The following is a 19,695-nucleotide window of genomic DNA, read 5'->3' as shown; positions in this document are numbered from 1 at the left end:
TTCACGCTGGTGTGTCGACACCTGGTGGATGTCTGTGTTCAGCAGACATCACCTAACGTCCGCTGGGGGCCGGGCACGGATACAAAACGGCAGTGGGGTAGAGCCCTTGGCCCTGGGGGTGTCTCAAGCACATGGAATCGGAGAGCAGATTCAGAGAGGAGCCCTGTCGAAGCAGAGGGGGCATTCTCAGAAATCCCAGGGCTGAGGCTGCAGGCTCCCTGCTGGATGTCAGAGAGCGAGGGGTCTGGTTGTTACTCCGGCTGAGATGTGGAACCACAGTGGGTTTGGGGCTAGAGGTGACGTGACCCCGCTTATTTGAACAGGATCGCTCTGGCTGCTGTGTTGAATGTTGACATTGGAGCATTGGGCTGGGGATAGGAGCAGGAGACTGGCTGGGTGGTGATGGCAACAAGACAGGAGGCCGGGGAAGGCGGCCAGGACCAGGGGGTGGCCAAGTGCTGGGAAGGAGTAGTCAGGCTCTGGACACACCTTTAAGGGGTAGTTGATGGGACTTGCTGGTCGATTCGTTAGTATGCCGTGGGGGAGAGGGAAGGGAGGTTATTTCCAGAGTCTGGGCCTGAGAAGCTGAAGGACTGGAATCGCTAACTGAGATAGAGAAGTCTGCAGTTATTTGACGGTGGCATCGTGGCTTTTGTGGGATGGGAATCCAAAGCATTGTTGTCTTGATTTGGGGGGAGGTGTGTTACAGCAGCTCAGTTGGGGCCCATTAAATAAGTGTCCCTCTGGGGGCATCCAGGAGGAGGTGTCCAGGAGACAGTTGTGTGTGCAGTTCTGGAATTCGGGGGGTCCAGGCTGGAGACAGGATTTGGGACTTGTCGTTGGATTGTTAATATTTAAAAACAGGAGTCTGGATGAGTGACATCACTTTAGGGAGTGAGTGTGGATAAAGATGGAGGAGGTTCTAGAACTGATAGCTGGGGTATGTCAGTGTATAAGGGCCGGGCTGGTAAAGAGGGATCAGCCGACGATAGAGGAGCGGCCCACCAGGTGAGCATAGAGCCCAAGGGAGCAAAGAGCTGGACAGTGGGGAGAGGGAGAACTGAGGACGGGGTCGCTGAGGATGAGAAGGGACCATAGGCTCCAGGAGCATGGAGGTCACGAGGGGTCTTGGGAGGAACAGCCCTGGTGGAATGCGGGAGGCAAAAGCCTCATTGGACTTGGAGGCTTGGCCAGGAAGGGTCTGCTGACACTGGAATAGGAAGAATCATGTGCTCTTAGATCATCGGTAGGTGGGCCCTTGGGTAGCATCGGGGGACTTGGTCAGCAGTCTGCCGTCTCTGCAGCAGGGTAAATGCCGCCCCTGAAGTCATGGTTGGATGTGCATTAATTCCTTTAACACTCTGTGCATTTGTGGAGAGTGTGTTTAAGCTCAGCTTGAGGCTACTTAACCCTCATTCCTAATGAGTGGAGTCTTTTAATGAAGTTTTATTCTAGAGGGAGTTAACTAAGTCATTATTTACACACTGATTAGAGATTCCCCTTCACCACCCTTAACATTGTTTCAGGGGGCTAAAGTGGCAGTAGCCTTTGCGGGCGGTAGAGTGGTCCTCAGGCTGAGCCTTGGGGCACAGACGGGTGCATGGCTTCTTGCGCTGCGCAGGCAGCCCCTTACCCTGCTGGGTGGAGGTCCAGCCCCTCCCACTGCCTTAGATTCCCGTTCACTCATCTTGCAGATGGGAAAACTGAGTCTGGCAGGGCCAGGACTGATCTCCAGGGTCCTGAGGATCCCTCTTAAGTACCATGACTTGGTAGTGCTTCAAGCATTAACATTTTTGGTGGAATGACAGAGAAATTATACCCAGAAATGGAGTTACCTGACTCCTGGGCACGTGGCATCATCCGAAACTCCTCCTCCAACACGGCCAGAAATGGCATGGTCTTTGGGCCTCCAGTCCACTGAGGAGTTGTTGGGTCGCTGTAGGGTTTAGTTTTAGGCTGTAGGGTTTAGTGGGAACAGCACCAGGATGGGAGTCAGAAAAGTTGACTTTGGTCACTGGAAATCATGTGACGTTGGCCATGCCCTTGGTTCACAGTATTGATTGGGTTCCCTGCAGTGCATGGGGCCGCTGTGCCAGGGATGGACCTTGGACGTGAAGCAAGCAGAGCCTTGTTTAGTGTTTCAGCGTCTGCATCTGGCTGGGCCCTTGTGCATGCCAGATGGGATGGGGTGGGTCCAAGCACTCGAGAGCCATCTGGTAAGACCCGGAGGAAGAGATTTGTTCCTGAAACTCTCAGGCAGGATCTGCGGGCATGTCGGACTGGCCACACGCGGTGCTGGGGATGAGTAGGAACGAAGCTAAAGAAAACCGAGGGTGGTGGAGGGCAGCGGCTTGCAGACTTAACTGCTGTGGAATGGGTTCCTCAGTTAGTCTGACACAGGGCAGGGTGCTAGTCTCCTGTGACTGCTGTGACACATTAGCGCAGGTTGGGGCGTTTCACTTCTGAAGCCTGTGCTCTCACTTTTCCGAGGCTCCAGGGGGAGAATCTGGTCTTTGCCTCTTCCAGCTTCTCGCGTCTGTGGCGTTCCTTGACCTGTGGCTGCCTTTCTCCAGTCTCTGCAGCGGTGGTCATAATTGCCTTCTCTGGTCTGCACTGTCCCCTCTTCTGTCTTTCCTGTCCCGTGTGACTCTTATAAGGTGCTTGCATTTAGGGTCCACCTAAGGTAATTCACGATGGTCTCTTCTTAAAGTCCTAAAATTAAGTACGTTGATCTGCAAGAGGCGTTTTCCAAGTAAGGTTACATTTGTAACCTTAAGATGTGGGTGTATCTTAGGTTGGGGGGGCTTTTACCCCACTACAGAGAGAAAGAAGCCCACATATATGTAGTATACCAGGCTAAAATCAACACCACCCTTTTCATTCAGGCCTCATGGGTGCTTCTGGACCACTGCTGTGGAACCCCTAAGCTTCCAAGGAACACACTTTGAGAACCATAGCCTTAATGAGGGGTCAGTGCTCTTAGGGGACTCCTGGGGGCAAGGACCGACTTGGTCTGGCTTCTCTCGGCATTCTGGCATGAGCAGTCACCAGTGACCATGGACGGCATGTACTTACCAAGAAATATCCTTTTAGTGCCTGACTTTAGATTTTATGTTGAAGTGTGACTCAGGTTAAATATAAAATTCATAGCATATCTTGAGCAACTATTTTGTAGTTATCTATATATAAATCTATTTTACAGCGACACAAATAGAATAGATTATGGAGTGTCAGCATGTAGATAGATTCCAAGTGCTTTTTCACTAATATACCTAATGATTCGTGCTGAGAATATCCAAGGGCTCCACTGTACATTTAAATGGATATAATTAAAATAATGAGCTCTATTTTAAAAAATGATATATGAAAAAAATTTTTTTAAGAAGTTAGAAGTTGCTATACCACTAATTCAAAGTGATATAAGTACTTCAGTGATTCCATTGTTATTAGGACACCTAATTAAATGCAAAGCACCCACAAAAGCAACATTTGGGCTTGTAAATCTAAAACATGAAGCTGGGAGAAGTTGCCAATGTCCTTGGTACTGCCAAGGCTTGGGGATGTCCCATTTAAGGGAGTGCCTTTCGGGGGACAGGATGGCTCATGTAACTCGCAGTAGAAGGTCTCCTGTGTGAGGGCAGATGGGCGTTCAGAAAGGGGGTCCAACTCCACTTCGAGCAAGCAGGGAAGGCCTCCTGGAGGTGAGGATGTCCTCATGAGTCAATGATGCCATCACAGTGGCAGGTACCATCTATGGAAACCCACTCCACCCCAGCTCCCTAGCTCATCTCCCGTCCCCCACATTGGCAAGGAGCATGGTCCCTCTTTGACAGACAAGGAAATTGAGGTTCAGAGGGGGAGCCCAGCCCAAGGTCACAGGGTATGTGAATGTCCAGCCTGTCTGATTCCAGTGACTCCTGCCCCCCACCAGGATGTCCTGATGCTGGTGGGGGTCCCTGAGAGCCGGCAAGGGCACTTCGTCTGTTCAGGTGGGTGGACAAGTGCTCTTAGACCTCAGGCTGAGCTTCCTGATGTCGGCAGTGAGGAAAGGGGGTTGAGGGTATTTCAGGGAGGAGGGTCTGCTCTGTTCCCTTCCTTCCCTGTGACCTCAGTTGCGGGGAGCACAGGCAGGATGGACCCTTTGTCTCCAGTGGGCCTCTACTGTCCTGGGGAGCACATCTGCACGGTGCTTGGGGCTCAACCTTTTGTGCAGTCAAGTTCAAGACCAGCCAAGGGCCTCAGCTTCCAGGCTGCCTAGCAGCCCCCCTGAGACCTTTGCACTGTGTTCTTGCTGGGCTGGCATTCAGGTTCAGACAGGGTCCCCGAGTTCCACACCTGTGCCCAGTGAGCCTCAGGACGGGCAGGACTGGTATGTAGTGTACATGCGATGTCTTTCAGGGGGCAGCGGTTTCAGCAGCTCCGTCACTGGTTCCCGTGGGCATGATTACTTCTGCTCTATGAGCCACTCTAGATGAGGTCCTCGATTTACATTCTGGCGGTTGATCTTCATAAGACCTTTTGGGCAGATGCGGGGCTCCCCACTTCACTAATGTGGATGCGGGCTCAGAGGAGTTCAGGGCTCACTCAGGGTCACCAGCTGGGATGTGATAGTGATGGGATTTAAATCCTCCACGGCCTCTGCACGTCTGTTCTGTGTGAGGCTCTTCCCTGTGTCCTCTGCATACTTCCCTACCCCGGACCCCACATAAGACCAGAGATGTATAGGACATCTCCACTGGAGCCACCATTTAGGGTCCCTTGCAGACATTGCCTTGTCTCTGCGTCACAGTGCTATGAGGCCAGTGCTGTGTTTATCCCCATCGTATGGGTGTGAAGACTGAGGCTTGGGGGATTGGAGTCACTTGCATAAGAACCCACAGCTTGGGAGTGGCGGTTCTGAGATTGGCCATGGGACCATCCAACTCCAGAACTTCCCATCTCAGTTCATCACACGGCGTTCCTGCCAGGCTGTCTGCACACCTCTCTGCTCTGGTGCCCCAGCACCGAGGAGACCTCATGCCCAGGACGTCCCCTTCTGATGTCGCTGGGCTGCAGATTGTCCTCCCCTCCTGAAGTTGTAGCTCCTCCCTCGTGACTTCTTAGACCTGCCTCACTGAGCTAAGAGGCTTTGTTGTCCTGTGATGACTCTTTTTTTTTTGGTAACATTTCTTTATTTTTGAAAGACCGAGAGCACAAGTGGAGGAGGGGCAGAGAGAGAAGGAGACACAGAATCCGAAGCAGGCTCCAGGCTCTGAGCTGTCAGCACAGAGCCCAATGTGGCACCCACACAGCCGATGACTGTCACACAGCAGGGAGTGGGTAGGCTTATCCCTTCCCAGGGGGCGCTGGTCCTCAGCAAGGGGACTCTAGTTCAAGATGTCCCCCTTGGAGGAAGCAGTAGCCAGAAAAGTCAGACAGTCTGCCTTCCTCTGGCTCAGCCACTAGCACCTTGGTTCAGAATGTTCTAGATGCACAAGGTCAAAGAGTGGGTGATGTGGGAGCTGCCACAGGGGCAGGTGGGCAGGCTTCCCTCTGTAGGTTTCTCCGGAGTCTCAGTGCACCGTGGCTAAGAACCACGATGCCTACATCTAAGTGTGGTTTTGTGTCTTACTTCCCACGTGGCTTGGACCAAGGCTCTTCTCTCAGTACCTTTGTTTCCTCATCCGTAAAGCAGAGATACCCTCAGGACTTCCTCACCGAGATGAAAAGAGTCCATGTATTAGAACAATCCTGACACATAGGAAGCGACTTCAGTGTTTCTTCAAGAAGTAAAAGAAATGAACACTGGGGCGATTGAACCGTCCTGATTTATGTTTTCTGCTTCAGAGACGGGCAAGAGCTCAGATGGTGTCTGGTGGCCCTGACGTGGCGGACCCTGGGCAGAGGTATCACTGGGTCCACTGAGTGCTAAGGATGCCGTAATAGTTCGTCATTATTAAGGATGGTAAAGATGGCCGTGTCTTGATAGCAGTTACAGGCCAGCCACTGTGCTGGGTGTTTTGTTAGTTGATTGAAATCTGGCTGGCAATCCTGTTAGCCCCATTTTGCAGAGGGGAAAACTGGGGCTCGGAGGTTGGGTGGCCAGCTCAAGTCACACAGCAAGTTGCTGGCTGACCAACAGCCCTGGCTCCTGCCTGGTTCCGCCCTAAGCCTGCTTTTTCTTAAGACATTTCTTCTAAGGTTTATTTATTTTTGAGAGAGAGACAGCAAGTGGGAGAGAGGCATGGAGAGAGAGAGAGAGGGAGAGGGAGAATTCCAAGTAGGCTCTGAGCCATCGGCGTGGAGTCTGACGTGGGGCTTGAACACAGATCATGAGATCATGACTTGAAGGGAAATCAAGAATCAGACGCCCAGCTGAGCCCCCCAGGCCACTCCCAGCCTACCCTTTCCCTTGGGCTTGCTCCATCTGAGTCCTGAGCAGTGTCCACTTGAGCTGCCATGACAGAAGTCCACAGACTGGGTGGCTTGGACAGCAGAAGTGTATTGTCACATGGCCCTGAAGAGTGGAAGTCTGAGATCACAGTGCCAGCACCACTGGGTTCTGGTGAGGACCCTCTTCCTGGCCTGCAGACAAGCCACCTTTGCTCTGTGTCCTCACGTGGCAGGGATACAGTGAGAGATTCCTCTTCCTGTTCTGTCTGATTAGGGCCCCACCTTTATGATCTTATTTAACCGGAATTATCTGTTACAGACCCTGTCTCCAGCTGTAGCTGGATTGGGGATTAAGATTTCAGGGGTGCCTGGGTGGCTCAGTTGGTTAAATGACTATTGATTTCGGCTCAGGTCATCATCTCACTGTTCGTGGGTTCAAGTCCCTGCATCAGGCCATAGAGTCAGCTCAGAACCTGGAGCCTGTTCAGATTCTGTGTCTCCCCCTTCTCTCTGACCCTCCCCGACTCATGCTCTGTACTTCTCTGTCTCTCAAAAATACACAAACATTAAAAAATTAAAAAAAAAATGATTTCACCATACAAGGGTGCCTGGGTGGCTTAAGTCAGTTAAGTGTCTGACTATTGATTTCAGCTCAGGTCATAATCTCACGGTTTGTGAGATCGAGCCCCATGTCAGGTTCTGTGCCGTCAGCTGGGAGCCTCCTTGGAATGCTCTCTCTCTTCCTCTCCTTCTGTCCCTCCCCTGCTCATGCTCACTCTCATTCTCTCTCTCTCAAAAATAAACATTAAAAAAGAAAGAAAGAGAAAGAAAAGCAGTTTCAGGCTAAACCCCAGACCTGCTGAGCCAGAATCTGCATTTTACCAAGATTCTCAGCTGATGTATGTGTGTATTGAAACTGGAGAAGAACTCATTTCAACCACCCGTAGCTGCCCTTGTAGGTCTTTTGCAACTCCAGTTACGTGAGTTACTGGGCACAGTTAGACCTCTCTAGATCTGTAAAATGGGTGGCATTGGAGCCAGTTCCTAGACCAGTGGTTTTCAAACAGTGTTCCTTGGAGCCTCAGGGTTCCCTGAAGGACCCATAGGGGCAGCCATGGGTGCTGGGTGCTTCAAGGTGAGATTCACGGAGAAGTGGGTCTGTCTCGAAACATGGTGCAACCCCCTGGGCTGGTGGGCTGGCATGGGGTCCACGCTGAGCAGACTCTTCTTTCCCAGGGAGCGCTTGAAGCGCAGCCAGAAGATCACCAAGGTGGAGGGGCCAGAGCCCGCGCCGTCGGAGGCCTCCCTGAGTGCTGAGCAGGGAACGATGACGGAGGTGAAGGTGAAGACGGAGCTACCTGATGACTACATCCAGGAGGTGATCTGGCAGGGGGAAGCCAAGGAGGAGAAGAAGGTGGTCAGCAAGGACGGGGCAGGTGATGTGCCTGCCGAGATCTGCGTGGTGATCGGTGGCGTCCGCAACCAGCAGACCCTCGGTGAGTGCCTGTCTGTGAGGGTCAGGGCTGGGACCGGGGCGTGGGGTCGGAGTCCCCGAGACAAGAGTCCTGCCTGTACCCGGGTTGGGAGAGCCTTAGGGCTCCGCTTTGCCCTCGGGGAAGGACCTGGGCTCCTTAGACTTGCCTTCACTTAGACAGTTGTAGTCTGGACCTCTTCCTCCCTTCCCTGACGTGCCAGAGCCCTAGCCATGTTTCGACTTGGTCAACTCCAATGCCTGGAACATTCTATAGGTGTGGTGAACCTCTCGTGGCGTGGGGCTCCCGGGCCCAGGTGGGTCCGACACCACCACGTTGCTCATAGTCCTAAAGTTTGCCTGTGTTTCTTCCTCCTTGGCTTTACTGCGGGCTCCTGCGAGTGGCTCCCAGGGCATATCCTGCTGGGAACAGGCGCCCCGTCGGGACCAGATTGGTGACAGACCAGCTCCTTCCCCTGCCTCTTCTGGTCGGGGCCCGGCTCAGAGCTGCTCTGTGGAAATGAGATTCTTAGAAGTGCTCGCTCCCCCCTCACTTTCCAGCGGGGACCAGGGGTGGTCCCCCGCCTGCTCCTGTGTGGGGCTCACAAACCCAGATACCCACAAGGCCTCCCCTAAAACACAGACAGGGGGGCTCCGTCCTCCACTGCTGCAGGAACTGGGTGGGAGACGGGCTCAGTGTGGACATGCCACACACCAGAGCAGACGTGAGAAATCAGAGGTGAATACTTTTGACTTCAAATGTTGGCAACAAATTTGACTTTTGGAAATCTGCCAAGCTAAACCTGTCTGGGGGTCAGAGCTGTTCTGTGGCCACAGGTTTGCAAAACCTGGTCTGTGAAGTCCACGTGCCTTGCCCTGCCATGTAGGACTCGCCTAGTCTGTTCCCAGACTTCCTTCCAGGGCCCCGCGCTCCTCCACGTTTCCGTGTCTCCCTCCCCGCTGCCTGTCCTTCCTGGTCCAGCTCTGGCTCACCTCCTCCTGGCTTCTGGGCTCACGTCCCATGTCTGGCATGCAGGGCCTCGTGTGGAGATCCCCCGTGTCTGTGTCCCCAAGTTGACGTCCAAGTCCTGTAGCCTCATCTCCCCAGCTGTCCGGGTTCAGCCTTGTGCCCCCTCTCCCAGCTGTTCCCGTACTGTCCCTTGTGACCCCATCAGCCACATCGGGGCCATTGCAGCACCCCACTGACAGCCATGCCCGGATGCCTTTCTGCCCCACCTGTCCTCCTCTCTGGCTGCCGGGGGCCTTGGCAAACACAAATTGGTGGCCCTTCTCTCCCTGCTTAGAAACTTGGGATTCCCCGCCCCACTGTGTCAGGTCAAGGCCATGGTATCAAGGTCCTCTGTAACCTGATCCCACTCTCCAATTTTCGGACCTTCCATTCTAGCATACCCTGCCTTCATGCAGCATTTCTTGCCCTTTGCTCACACTATCCCCTCTCCCTGGAAAGTCCTTGTCTGTTTCCACGTGCCCAAATTCAGCCCGTCTTTTAAGGCTGGCGCCTGTGCCGCCACCTCCCAGAGCTTGCTTTAACCTTTTCTGGTCAGAGTTCCCTGTATACCCTACCCCTCACTTGAGCACTTCCCATTATTTAGAAAAAAAAATTTTTTTAAGTTTATTTATGTATTTTGAGAGAGTGTGTGTGAGAGCGAGCGAGCGAGCGAGAAAGAATGAGAATGCCAGGCAGGCTCTGCACTATCAGCAGAGAGCCCTCCGGCAGAGCTCAAATCCACAAACCTAACACATCACCACCTGAGCTGAAACTGAGAGCTGGACGCTTAGGCCACCGAGCCCCCAGGCGGCTTTCCCATGATCTGTTTTAGATCAGAGGGGCCTTGCCTGTGCCTACCTCTGCCACGAGACGAGGAGCCCCTGGACTTTGCTGACCCGGGTCTCTGGGCTCCCGGCTCCCACTCCACAGTGCCTAGTAGGTACTGGCTTCTAGGGCGTGGTACTGATGTTTGTGCCGTAACTGTCAGGATGGGGCTAAGTTACACCCCAGGAATAAGCCATCCGGAAAGTACTGAGATCTTAGTAGCGCAGAACCACAAAGGTTTATCTCTTAGGTCCCGTTGCTTGTCCACCGTGGGTCATCTGGGGGCTCACTCTGGAACAGGCTCAAAGCAGCTATTATATGAGATGCTTCTGGCCAAGGGACAGAGGGAGAGAGAGCTCTGGAGGGCCTCACACTAGCTATTACCTGCTACAGCCCAGAAGGGAGAAGAGTCAAGTTCCCTCCCTGTCATTGGCCTCCTTAGTCACACGGCCCCACCCAACCTCAGGTGGCCGGGAAATGCCACCCTCCCTCGTGACAGAATTGGGATGAACCAGAAGTATTTGGTGAAGAGCAGGAGTAACTTAGCCCGGTGCTGAATGGAGGAAGGGGCTTGTCAGGAGTCCCCTCTGTCCTGCCTCCATCAGAATTCACTCCCCCAGGGCCAAGGCCAGTGGTAACCACTAGGGCTAGCTAACCCGAGAGAGGATGTGCCCTTGCTCACTTTGGGGTGTGGGTTTAAGACTCGCTGGGCCCAGTAGCTGTGTGTGTCTCTTCGCCAGGAGATGCCCAGGGAAGGGTAGTTGAATCTGAATCTTGGGCTGGGGCCAGGATTTGTGGGGGAAGGCCTCCAGCAGCCATGCTAGGGAAGTGTTGGGAGGGAGTCTGCCCTGGGCCAGCTGCCGGCACAGCAAGAGGCCCCAGGGCCTCGTGCCAGCCACGGGTGCCGCTTTCCAACTCAGCTTCTGCTCAGCAGCAGGGTCCGTGGCCTTGCTGTGCCTTAGAGTCCTCTTCCATCCAGTGAGCCATACTCCCTGTCCCACCTGCCTCATGGGTGTGTAAATCAAAAGAGACAGCGGAAGAAGACGGCATTGTGCGGAGAGAACGAGCTTCTGTCCCCAGTCTGGAAGTGAATCCAGGCTCTCTGATGTAATGGCTGTTGGACCTCAGGCAGGTTCCTTGACCTCTCTGCGCCGCAGTTCTCACAACTGCAAATTCAGGGGTTACGTGAAGATTCAACAAGATGATGTGCATAAAGCACTCAGCATTGTACTTCATAAGTGGTTTCGCTATTATTATCGGTATTATTAGTGTTACTCTTCAAGGGGGAAGAGTACCTCTTTCAAGTACCACTCAAGGGGGAAGAGTAGTAATAGTTTCTACCTTTTTTTTTAAAGCCTAAGAAATAGGTCAATGTGGTATAGAAGAAAATAAAATGGGGTGAGGAAAAAGTTGGCACTGGATGAGGTGTCAGAAGACAAGGGGGCTAAATGAGCCTCTAACAGAGCCTCCATTTTCTCATCTGAGGACTGGACAGGTCAACCTGTCCCATCCCTGGGTCCCCTTCCAGTGCTCCCTCCGTAGAATCCAGGGACATTTCTAAGTAACCTGCTTTTGGCAAACTTTTCACGAAAAAGGAGTAAAGCCACAGTGGCAAGTCAAAAGTGGAGCCACCATTTCGGAGCCCGTACCTGAGCAGGGCCTGGGAGCACTTCCTGTTGGTTATGGAGGCTCATCTCACATCCACCAAGGCAGACCTTCCTTCTTGAGGGTGTAATTTCTCCCAAGGGCCAGTCTCAGAGAAATCTGGTTCGGCCCCAGGGCCAGGAAAGAAATGCGTTAAAAAAAATCCGATGTTACAATTGATCCTTTTGAATTCACCTCATCTCAAGACAACAAGTAGATTTCATCTTGCGGGCCAAGGTCAAGTAATTGCTGCTGTTTATCAGGAGTTCTGTGTTCAAGATTCTAAAGGGTGGCATGATTGATTATTGATGACTGCCATGGTCATGGAGATGGGCCGTGGGGCTATATGCGCTACGGATTTGACACCTCTTATCCCCTCGTTTTATACAGAGGTAAACAAAAGCCTGCAGAAATGAAAAGGGTTGCCCTGGACCACACAGCAAGTCAGTGATATTTTCTTCTGGCTTCCTGAGGGGTCCATCCCCCTCCCAGCAACTCCCTCCCATCTGGAAGGAAAACAAGGATCAGGCCAGGGGCAGAATGCTGGTTAGAGCCATCCCTTTAAATGTGCACCTGCCACAGTGCAGTGTGCATTCTGTGCCCTGGTGGCCAGGTGTCATGGAGTTAATGTGTTCCCGAGGCACTGGGCAGAGAAGCACGAGGTTCTGCAGAGCCGAGGGCCTCCTGGGCGCCCTGCTCACCCCACTGCACTCAGTGCTCAGAGCCAGCCTCAGTTGCTGAATAGAATAGTGTCCCTGTTCGGCCACTCAGTGCTGTACCATGCCAGAGCCTCCCGTTTGCCTTTCCTCTGAGCTCCACCCGCCTCGTCCCCACACCCAGGTCCTCACTGGCCCTGTAACAGCCATCAGAAAAACAGTGTTCCCAGTGACACAAACATTATCTGAGGCACTTCCCATAGAGGAGCTGGGGCTTGGACACGTGCGTGGCACTTGGCAGCCTCTCGGGCTGGGAGAACTGGGAGGGGCATCAGCGCCCAGGAGGCTGGCTGCCAAGCTTGCTGTCTCCCAGCTGCCCAGAAGTGCTAAGAAAGATCTCCTTCACTCTTAGAAAGAACGTCCCTGTTACTGGAGCCAGTGTGGGGAAACTCCGGGGTTTTCAGCAAGAAGCGCAGAGTGTAATATTGAACTTGATGACTGTTGGATAAAACCTAGAAGTGAAAGGAAGCGAGGCAACAGATACTGGTTTCCACCTGTCAAACTGTGTGTGGAACTCTGCACGGCAGGCAGCCTGAGGAGTGGCAGAGCTACACTTGAGCTTTTAAGAGCACTGTGAAGAATCCTAAACCCAAGGTACTACCACTGCTACACCTCAGGCTACACTTGTGGCAGGCATCGCTAATCAATCCCTGCACGCTGCAACAATATACCTCTGAATCCTCAACACAGCACACCAGGAAGTCCCTGGCAGCCAGCCAGAGTTGAAAACTATGAAGTTTCCACCTGCTTGCCACTCTTATCCTAGGTGGTACAGACAAAGCGAGCTGAGTTTACAGCAGTCAGGACATTCAGTTCGTGGAGCATCTCCTGAGAGAGAAGGGGGCTCAGATCCCATGACTATGGTCAGGACATACTACCAAGCAGAGGGTGCTCTTCTCTGTGTGGTGAAGGCATTAGTCCTTAATCCTGAGGAAGCTGCACGTGAGGGAGCCCAGGAAGAGCAGCAGGTGCTTGGAGACCTGGTGGTACAGGAGCCCCGTGAAGGGAGCCAGCACCCAGCTGGGCTCCGCCTCAGATAGGAGGTGTGGGCCAATCAGGTTCTTTCCACAGAGTTAATTCTTGGCGTGGGGAGGAAGAGGCTGGGGGTGGGGCCAGTGGTGGGGGTGTGGGGGAGATCATGGTGGGCAGGTGTTCACAACTTTAGGTATTTGAGTTGGGGGGAAGGAGTGGACATGTTCCTTAGAATGTTGAGCCCCAGCAGCTACAGGGACATCACCAGGAGGTGGTTCAACTCTGTAAAAGGAAGGCCTCTCTGACTGTGGGAACTGTGAGAACTGGATATAGCCTGCGATGGAGGGAGCTCTGTCCTGGAAATCTCTGGACGGGATGCAGGAGGCAGAGCCAGGCTCAGATGGGGGACCACACGGACATTTTTAGGCAGTGAGCTTTGAGCATTAAGGGGTAGAGGTGTTTCCACACGTGCAGGATTGCCCGGGGAAGGAGGCGGTGGTGGCTCTGCCTCGGCTCTGGAAAGAGCAGGCAGCCATTCAGACAGGGCCACGCCGTTTTGGTCTGTGACAAAGCCAGGCGGTGGGGCTGCCAGGTCCTGCTCCATAGAGCCAGCTGATAGTTTCCTGTTTAAGTGGGTTGTTGGCAGGGCTTTGCACCCAAGCCTGCCAGAACCAACACTCAGCTCTTTGCCCAGCCATCGGGGAAGGGCGGGGGGCGGGGGTCTGGCTGCCCTCCCAGGCACGTCTTATCTCTGCAGCTGGCCCTTCATCTGGGGGTTCAGGGTGGCCAGTGGTCCTAGTTAGAGGGCCCCCATAGGCAAGAGCCCCGGGGCTGTAATCCAGGAGGACCAGGATCTGCCCCAAAGTGGAGTCACAGACAGGCTCCTTAACTTCTCTGAGCCACACTGTCTGCATTGGTCCGTGGGTGTCATAACATCCGCCTGTCTTTCCAGTAGGCCCATTGGGGGCAGAGCGAAATAATAGGTATGAAAACGTTTTCACACGGGGAGACCGAAAACACAAAACAGATACTAGCAGTATTAGCGGAAGCCTGAGGACATTGACATCCCGGGGTTACATCTGGAGAGAGAGGGCCCAGAAAGGCCAAGGCTTTCCAGTCTTCTGTCTGTTCATCACCTCCCCGAAGAGTTTTGAGAAATTGTATGATCTTTCATATTTTCAAATTGACATCTCACATTTCTATCCAGAGTGTAAATAATTGCAAAGGATATAATTTCTGGAGTTTTGTGTAAAAACAAAAAAAGTTTCATTTTGGAGTAACCGCGAAACCATTGTTTTGGATGCATCGGAGAGAATGCACACCCACTGCTGTTGGATACCTTCCATCATCCATTTTAAAAACATCCGAACAAGCTCATCTTTAACAGTCAGAAATTTTACATCTTTCCTTTCTCTCCTTGAACTCATATTTCCAGCCCACTTCCCTCGCAGGATTTTATCCTAATGTAATATATTTTTTATGCTTGAGAGTCTTTTATTGATCACTGTTTTACACTCATCTTCCACGACAAGATGTACATAAATTGAAATAGACATTTCTTTAAAAAAAATTGTTGGGATCATAAAACTGTACTTTTTAAAACGTTTTCTGCCCCCCCCCCCCGATCAAGTTATGGTAAGTATACAGTTTGTCAAGTACAAATCCAGATAAACAGTAAATGTAAAAATAAAAAATTACTGAAAACGCACCTCTTAATGAAATGGATGGGGCTTTATTTCTTCTTCAGTTGGCTCCTATTTCTGTGAATTAGTATTTCTTCCTGTTGAACGAGACAAGATTCAGCATTCATTTAACTCCTGTGTTTTGGTTTCCATACGCGTAAGTACTTGGAAAGCTTAATCACATACACAAGGCACCAGGGATGGATGGTGTTTTGAGCGTCACTCAATTTTTGGAACTCTTTCCAAGTTGCGTACTGAAAATTGCATGGGGTCTGTCATCAGGCGCTGTTGTTAATGGTCTCTCTGCTGACAGCTCCATTAGATGCTGCCTCAGTTTTGTTAAGAGCAAAGAATTGGAAATCACCTGATTCGCAGGAGGCGCCCCTACCTGGCGTTGGATTTTGCCCACTTTCTAGGTTCACTCCTATATTTGGGATCACCTCTCTGCTTGGAGCCTTGAGGTGGGCAGCCCCCATTGGGGGCACCGTGGTGGGATGGGGGATAAAGAGATTGTCTCATTTGTAGTGTGTAAGGGTGGGGTCAGGAGGGAAGTAGGAAGGAGAAGCTGAGTGAGGCCTCCCCAGCCCCCGCCACATCTCCAGCACATTGATTTTAGGGAAGAATACATTTGAAAGTTGATGATTAGGGTATTGATTCTCTTAAAACTACCTGTGCTCACGTATCCCCAGGTGGTTTGTACTCTGCTTGGAAGACCCTGGTCCCAAGGACATTTGGTCTGAGTCCAAGCCCTGAGAAGCTCAGGAAACCCCCACTTGTCCATGATTTCCTTCTCCAGGTCCCTTGTCCCCCAGGAGGCTGTGGGCCCAGCCCGTGCTGGGTGTTTCTCGGCCCCTCTGACTCCCTTGTGTTTTTCTTTCCCTTCACCTGCTCTGGATTCCAGCCTTATTGTGTTTTATGTGTCTGGAAAGGTGTCTAAGCGTGTCTGGAGCTAGCTGGGTGCAGATGATAGAGCTCAGGCTTGCAGCCCTCATTCCTTGTCCTCAGGGCCAGCGTCTTCTGCCTGGCTTTTCTTCCCCCTGTGGCCCCAGGAACCAGAGCTCCCTGGTCTCAGCTGGCCTCACCTGATCTGTCCCATCTTCTCAGGAGAGGCGCTAATAAGCCAGGCTCTCTGCCAGGCGCTTCTGGCAAACACTAGACAGGTGCTGTTACTCAGCATCTGTGGATTCTTGTGTCACTAGTGACAGCAGGGCTGGAGAGAGGAAGAGGCTGGCTCTGGTGTGCTGGCATGCTCTGTCAGCTGCTCCTGGCAGCCATAATAGGGGGAAGGGGACGCCAGGAGTCCTGCGGTAGAACCAGACATGTGGGAGGGGGGCTCTGCTGCCCTGCAGCACTGGAGGGAGCCCCAGGAATGAAGGAGAAGCACCTTGGCGTCTGGAGGTGACCTGGTGTCGTGCTGGAGGCCTGAAGGCTGGCCGGCCATTAGCTGGGTAGCCCCAACCCTGGGCCATCTATCTCATCTGCCTCTTGGAATTTTTGTGTTCATCACCAAAGTGGGTATTGAGTTGTCCCAACCACATGAGGACTCCTGGAAGGATGGAGGATGGGAGTGAGACATGGGTGCCACTGGCCAATGGTACACGTTAACAGGCACCGTCTCTGGTGCCTTCCCAGAGGTATAGTGGTCACACGGCCACACGAGTTCCCAACCAAAGTTGATCTGGGCAGCCTTTGGCCGTATGTGTTGTCCCTCCAGTCCTCGCTTTCCCTCATCTGAAAAACGGGGATGATGGTCACCTGGATGGGCCGGGTGTGTGACGGGGAGCTGAGCTGACGTGTGCCGAGGCGCGGAGTGGAGACCCTGCCCTGCTTGGCTGTGGGAGGCGGGCACGTTGCTGCACACTCGGCCAGCTTCTGCTCCCTCACCTGTGCCAAGCCTGCGCGGAGACATAGGAGAGGCTCAAAGGAAGTGTGTTAACAGCACTGGCACTTTGTAGACCATGATGGTGACGACGAAAGGGTAGTTGGGGAGCCCAAAGAGTAAGGAAGCGTGCCCCGCATCTGGCCAGGAGGGTCTGAGCGGAGAATCCCCAAGAAGGCTGGTTACACGCCAGGCTGCGGGCTGGGGGACAGCAGACCACAGCATACACGGGGCATCCCCTCCCTGTAGGCTCGATTTGCTGGAAGGCTTCTGGGGAGAAACGTTACAAGCATAGTATGAATAACATTATGTTACAAGTCAAAGTGTAGAGAAAACGAAACTTCTTGGGGGGATTTGGCCTGTAGCTGCTGCTCTCTGTCACATGCCAGCCTAGAAGGCATGATCTTGGTCACCCTCCTGTGTGCAGACGGAGAAGCCAAGGCCCCGGAAGCTCAGGTGACTGGCTGACCTGAGCCTTGGAGCCCTCGTCACCTGGCTCCTTCCCCCACCTCCCAGGCACCCCCAACTTCAAGGGCTCTTTCTGATTTCTTACGTAATTCAGATGGAAAAGCGCCCGAAGGCAGCCCCCACGGTGGATCTGTGCGAAGCCGATATTCAGGGACCTGGATTTTTGACCAAACGTTGAGATATGCATCTGGTACGTGAGGGCTGAGGGGCACGAGGACCTGCTCGGGGCCGGCTTGGGGGTGGGGGCACGGCTGGACAGGCCGTCACCTACGGACCCCCTGATAAGCAGAACCTGCTAGCATCTGCAGGGCAGCGAGGGGCCACCCTCCTCCACCCTGTCGCTGGCCACAGGGCAGCAAATCTGAGCCCGCTGGGGGCCCTGTGGAAGACTTGGCTGTTAGAGGGATGACAGAGCACATGGAGATTGGCACGTCTGGAACATTCTGACTGCACTTGCTTTGGGCTACAGCTCTGAAACAGGCCAAGGGTATAAAGGAGTTCTGTGGCCAAATGTGTTAGAAGAGCTTGGATTCAACCATTAGGTTAGCGCAGGACCTCTCCAAGTTCCCGTGCACTGCACCTCCTCAAGACGACCATGCCTCCCCACAGCCTGACCTTGGGTCTCTCTTTCCCGGGGTGCATTCAGGAAGTTGGGTTGTAAGGAGCTTTAGGAAAATGCCGATAGTCACATCAGTTTCGCTGTACTGAATGCTGGCTTTGTACGAGGTACTGTGCTCAAAGTAGCCAGAGTATTCTTGCCCATAACTGCCCTCCCCTCCTAACCCCCCCCTCCCCCCGAGGTGGGTACCATTTTCCTGTGTTCAGAGAGGAAGCCTGAGGCGTGAGTGTTTCCATGACTTGTCCGGTGCCCCTCGCTGCATATGTGGTCAGCTAGGATTTGAACCCCAGTGTGCTGGCACCACCGCCCTGTGGGGCTGCCGCTCTGGTGCCCTTTCCTCATGCCTCACCCTACAGCCATCCACACCCCCAGCCCCTCTGCAGACAGAGCACCTGAAGCCTGGGGTCTGAGGGTGAGTGGCCGTGTGGAGGCAGGCAGGACCTTGAACTCGGTCCTAAGACCCAGCGCACTGGGCGAGGCCCCCTCTCTGCCCTGGGGAGCCAGGCGAGGATGTAAGACTGCCGACCATGCCCACCGTGACTCTGTGGCTTGAGGTCCGTGCGCAAGGCTGCCCGGATCCTCAGCTCACTGTGGGAGTTGAGGGGAAATCCCACAAAGCCAGCTGGGACCTGGGCTGCTGGTAAACAGAATCAGGTGGGTAGGCAAGCCGGGGGCCCTATCACAGCCTGCAGTTATACAGCTTGAAAGAGTCTTGAGGTCATTGGCTGCAGTTGGAGAAACTGAGGCCCAGGTCTGTGGCAGGGCTGGGGCATAGAGACCTCACCTGGAAGCCAGTGAAGTCTGAACCAAGGCTTTCCTTGTCAGAGGCTGTGATCTAAACCCTCTGGAGAAAGACTCTTCCTTCCCTGGGGTACCTTTCTTCCATCTCCCCCTTTCCTTCCACCTCTCCTGTCCACCCCCCTGACTGGTCCCTCACTAAAGTGCAGGGTCCTCACTGGGCCCACCACGCCCTGCACTTGTCGTAGCCCCCTCCCCTGCCCGCCCCCTGGCCTGGCAGGCAGAGGGCGGCGAGCACCCTCGCTCTCGCTCATGGCTGTGGCGTCAGTGCCGGGCCCGTGGAAGGTGTTCCATAAATTCCCAGTGGGTTGAAGGGAAACTGGCAGAAACCATTGGAGAGCGGGTGGAGGAGGGGAGTCAGGGTCATTATCACTTGGTGACGGATGAGTAGAACAGCAGGACACTGGGAATTTATTGAGCCCCCTGTTGTGTGCCAGTCACGGGGCTAAAAACAAAGAAATCTATAGTCTGATCCTTGCCCTCCACGTGTGTATATTTTTCCCTGCGAGCCGAGGGTAGCACATAGAAAATCACTGGGTAACAGACTGCTGAGTTCCACGCTGGTGTTTGGATGACAGTGCCCCCCGTAGTGGCCCACAGGAGTGAGGTGGCGGCGGCTCACATGTCGTGTCTTACTAATCCTGACCTCAGTCATGAGATGCAGGAATCATCTTGTGTTACAGGTGAGGTAGCAGAGGCTCAGACTGGAAAAGGGTTGTGCCTGAGATCAGCGGGCGGGGCGGAGCGGAGCGACAGCCTCCAGGCTCAGTGCTCCTGTGACTTAATCTGCTACCTGGAGTTCACGCCCAGTCACAGGCCGCTGCCCCCAGGAGGGGCTGAAGACATCAGGCCTAGGCGCACGGGATGTCTGGGCTCAGGGCAGGAGCACTGCTGACATTTCGTTCAGTCTTCCCTTGAAGCACGATCCGCACCTTGCCCGCTCCCTCCCAGGCATGCCTCCCTCTAAACCCAGTTCTCGTACCTGGGTGCTGGGCGTCAGGATCCCCTGAGGACCCTTTTCAAAAGGCAGGTTCCTGGGCCCTTAGCCCCAGCCATCCTCGTGCCGTAGCCTGGAGTGCCTCCGTACTGCTGCGAGCTTCCTGGCCCTTCTGTTTGGAAGGATGCGGCCTGAGCCCAGGTGCCAGCGGGCCTGTGTGAGGGATTGAGCAGGGCCTCTGCCCCTGGGGCCCTGCCAGGCGAGGTCTGAGGGGCTCTGCTCGGCTCCCTGCCATGGGCCTTT

The 19,695-nt window shown here is 53.7% G+C and overlaps 1 protein-coding gene across 1 annotated transcript in view; it reads left to right on the top strand.

Annotated features, from left to right (window-relative positions):
* The window catches only part of ZNF618 (zinc finger protein 618), a 171,233-nt gene that overhangs the window by 104,139 nt on the left and 47,399 nt on the right, over positions 1-19,695 (top strand). The window contains exons 3-4 of the mRNA XM_029919630.1: positions 7,609-7,868; positions 17,133-17,228. Coding sequence (XP_029775490.1) covers positions 7,609-7,868; positions 17,133-17,228 — 356 coding nt within the window. The remainder of the gene's footprint in view (positions 1-7,608; positions 7,869-17,132; positions 17,229-19,695) is intronic.

This window comes from Suricata suricatta, chromosome 13 (assembly GCF_006229205.1).
Source record: "Suricata suricatta isolate VVHF042 chromosome 13, meerkat_22Aug2017_6uvM2_HiC, whole genome shotgun sequence".
NCBI classification, from domain to species: domain Eukaryota; kingdom Metazoa; phylum Chordata; class Mammalia; order Carnivora; family Herpestidae; genus Suricata; species Suricata suricatta.
This window is presented reverse-complemented; position numbering and strand designations above follow the sequence as displayed.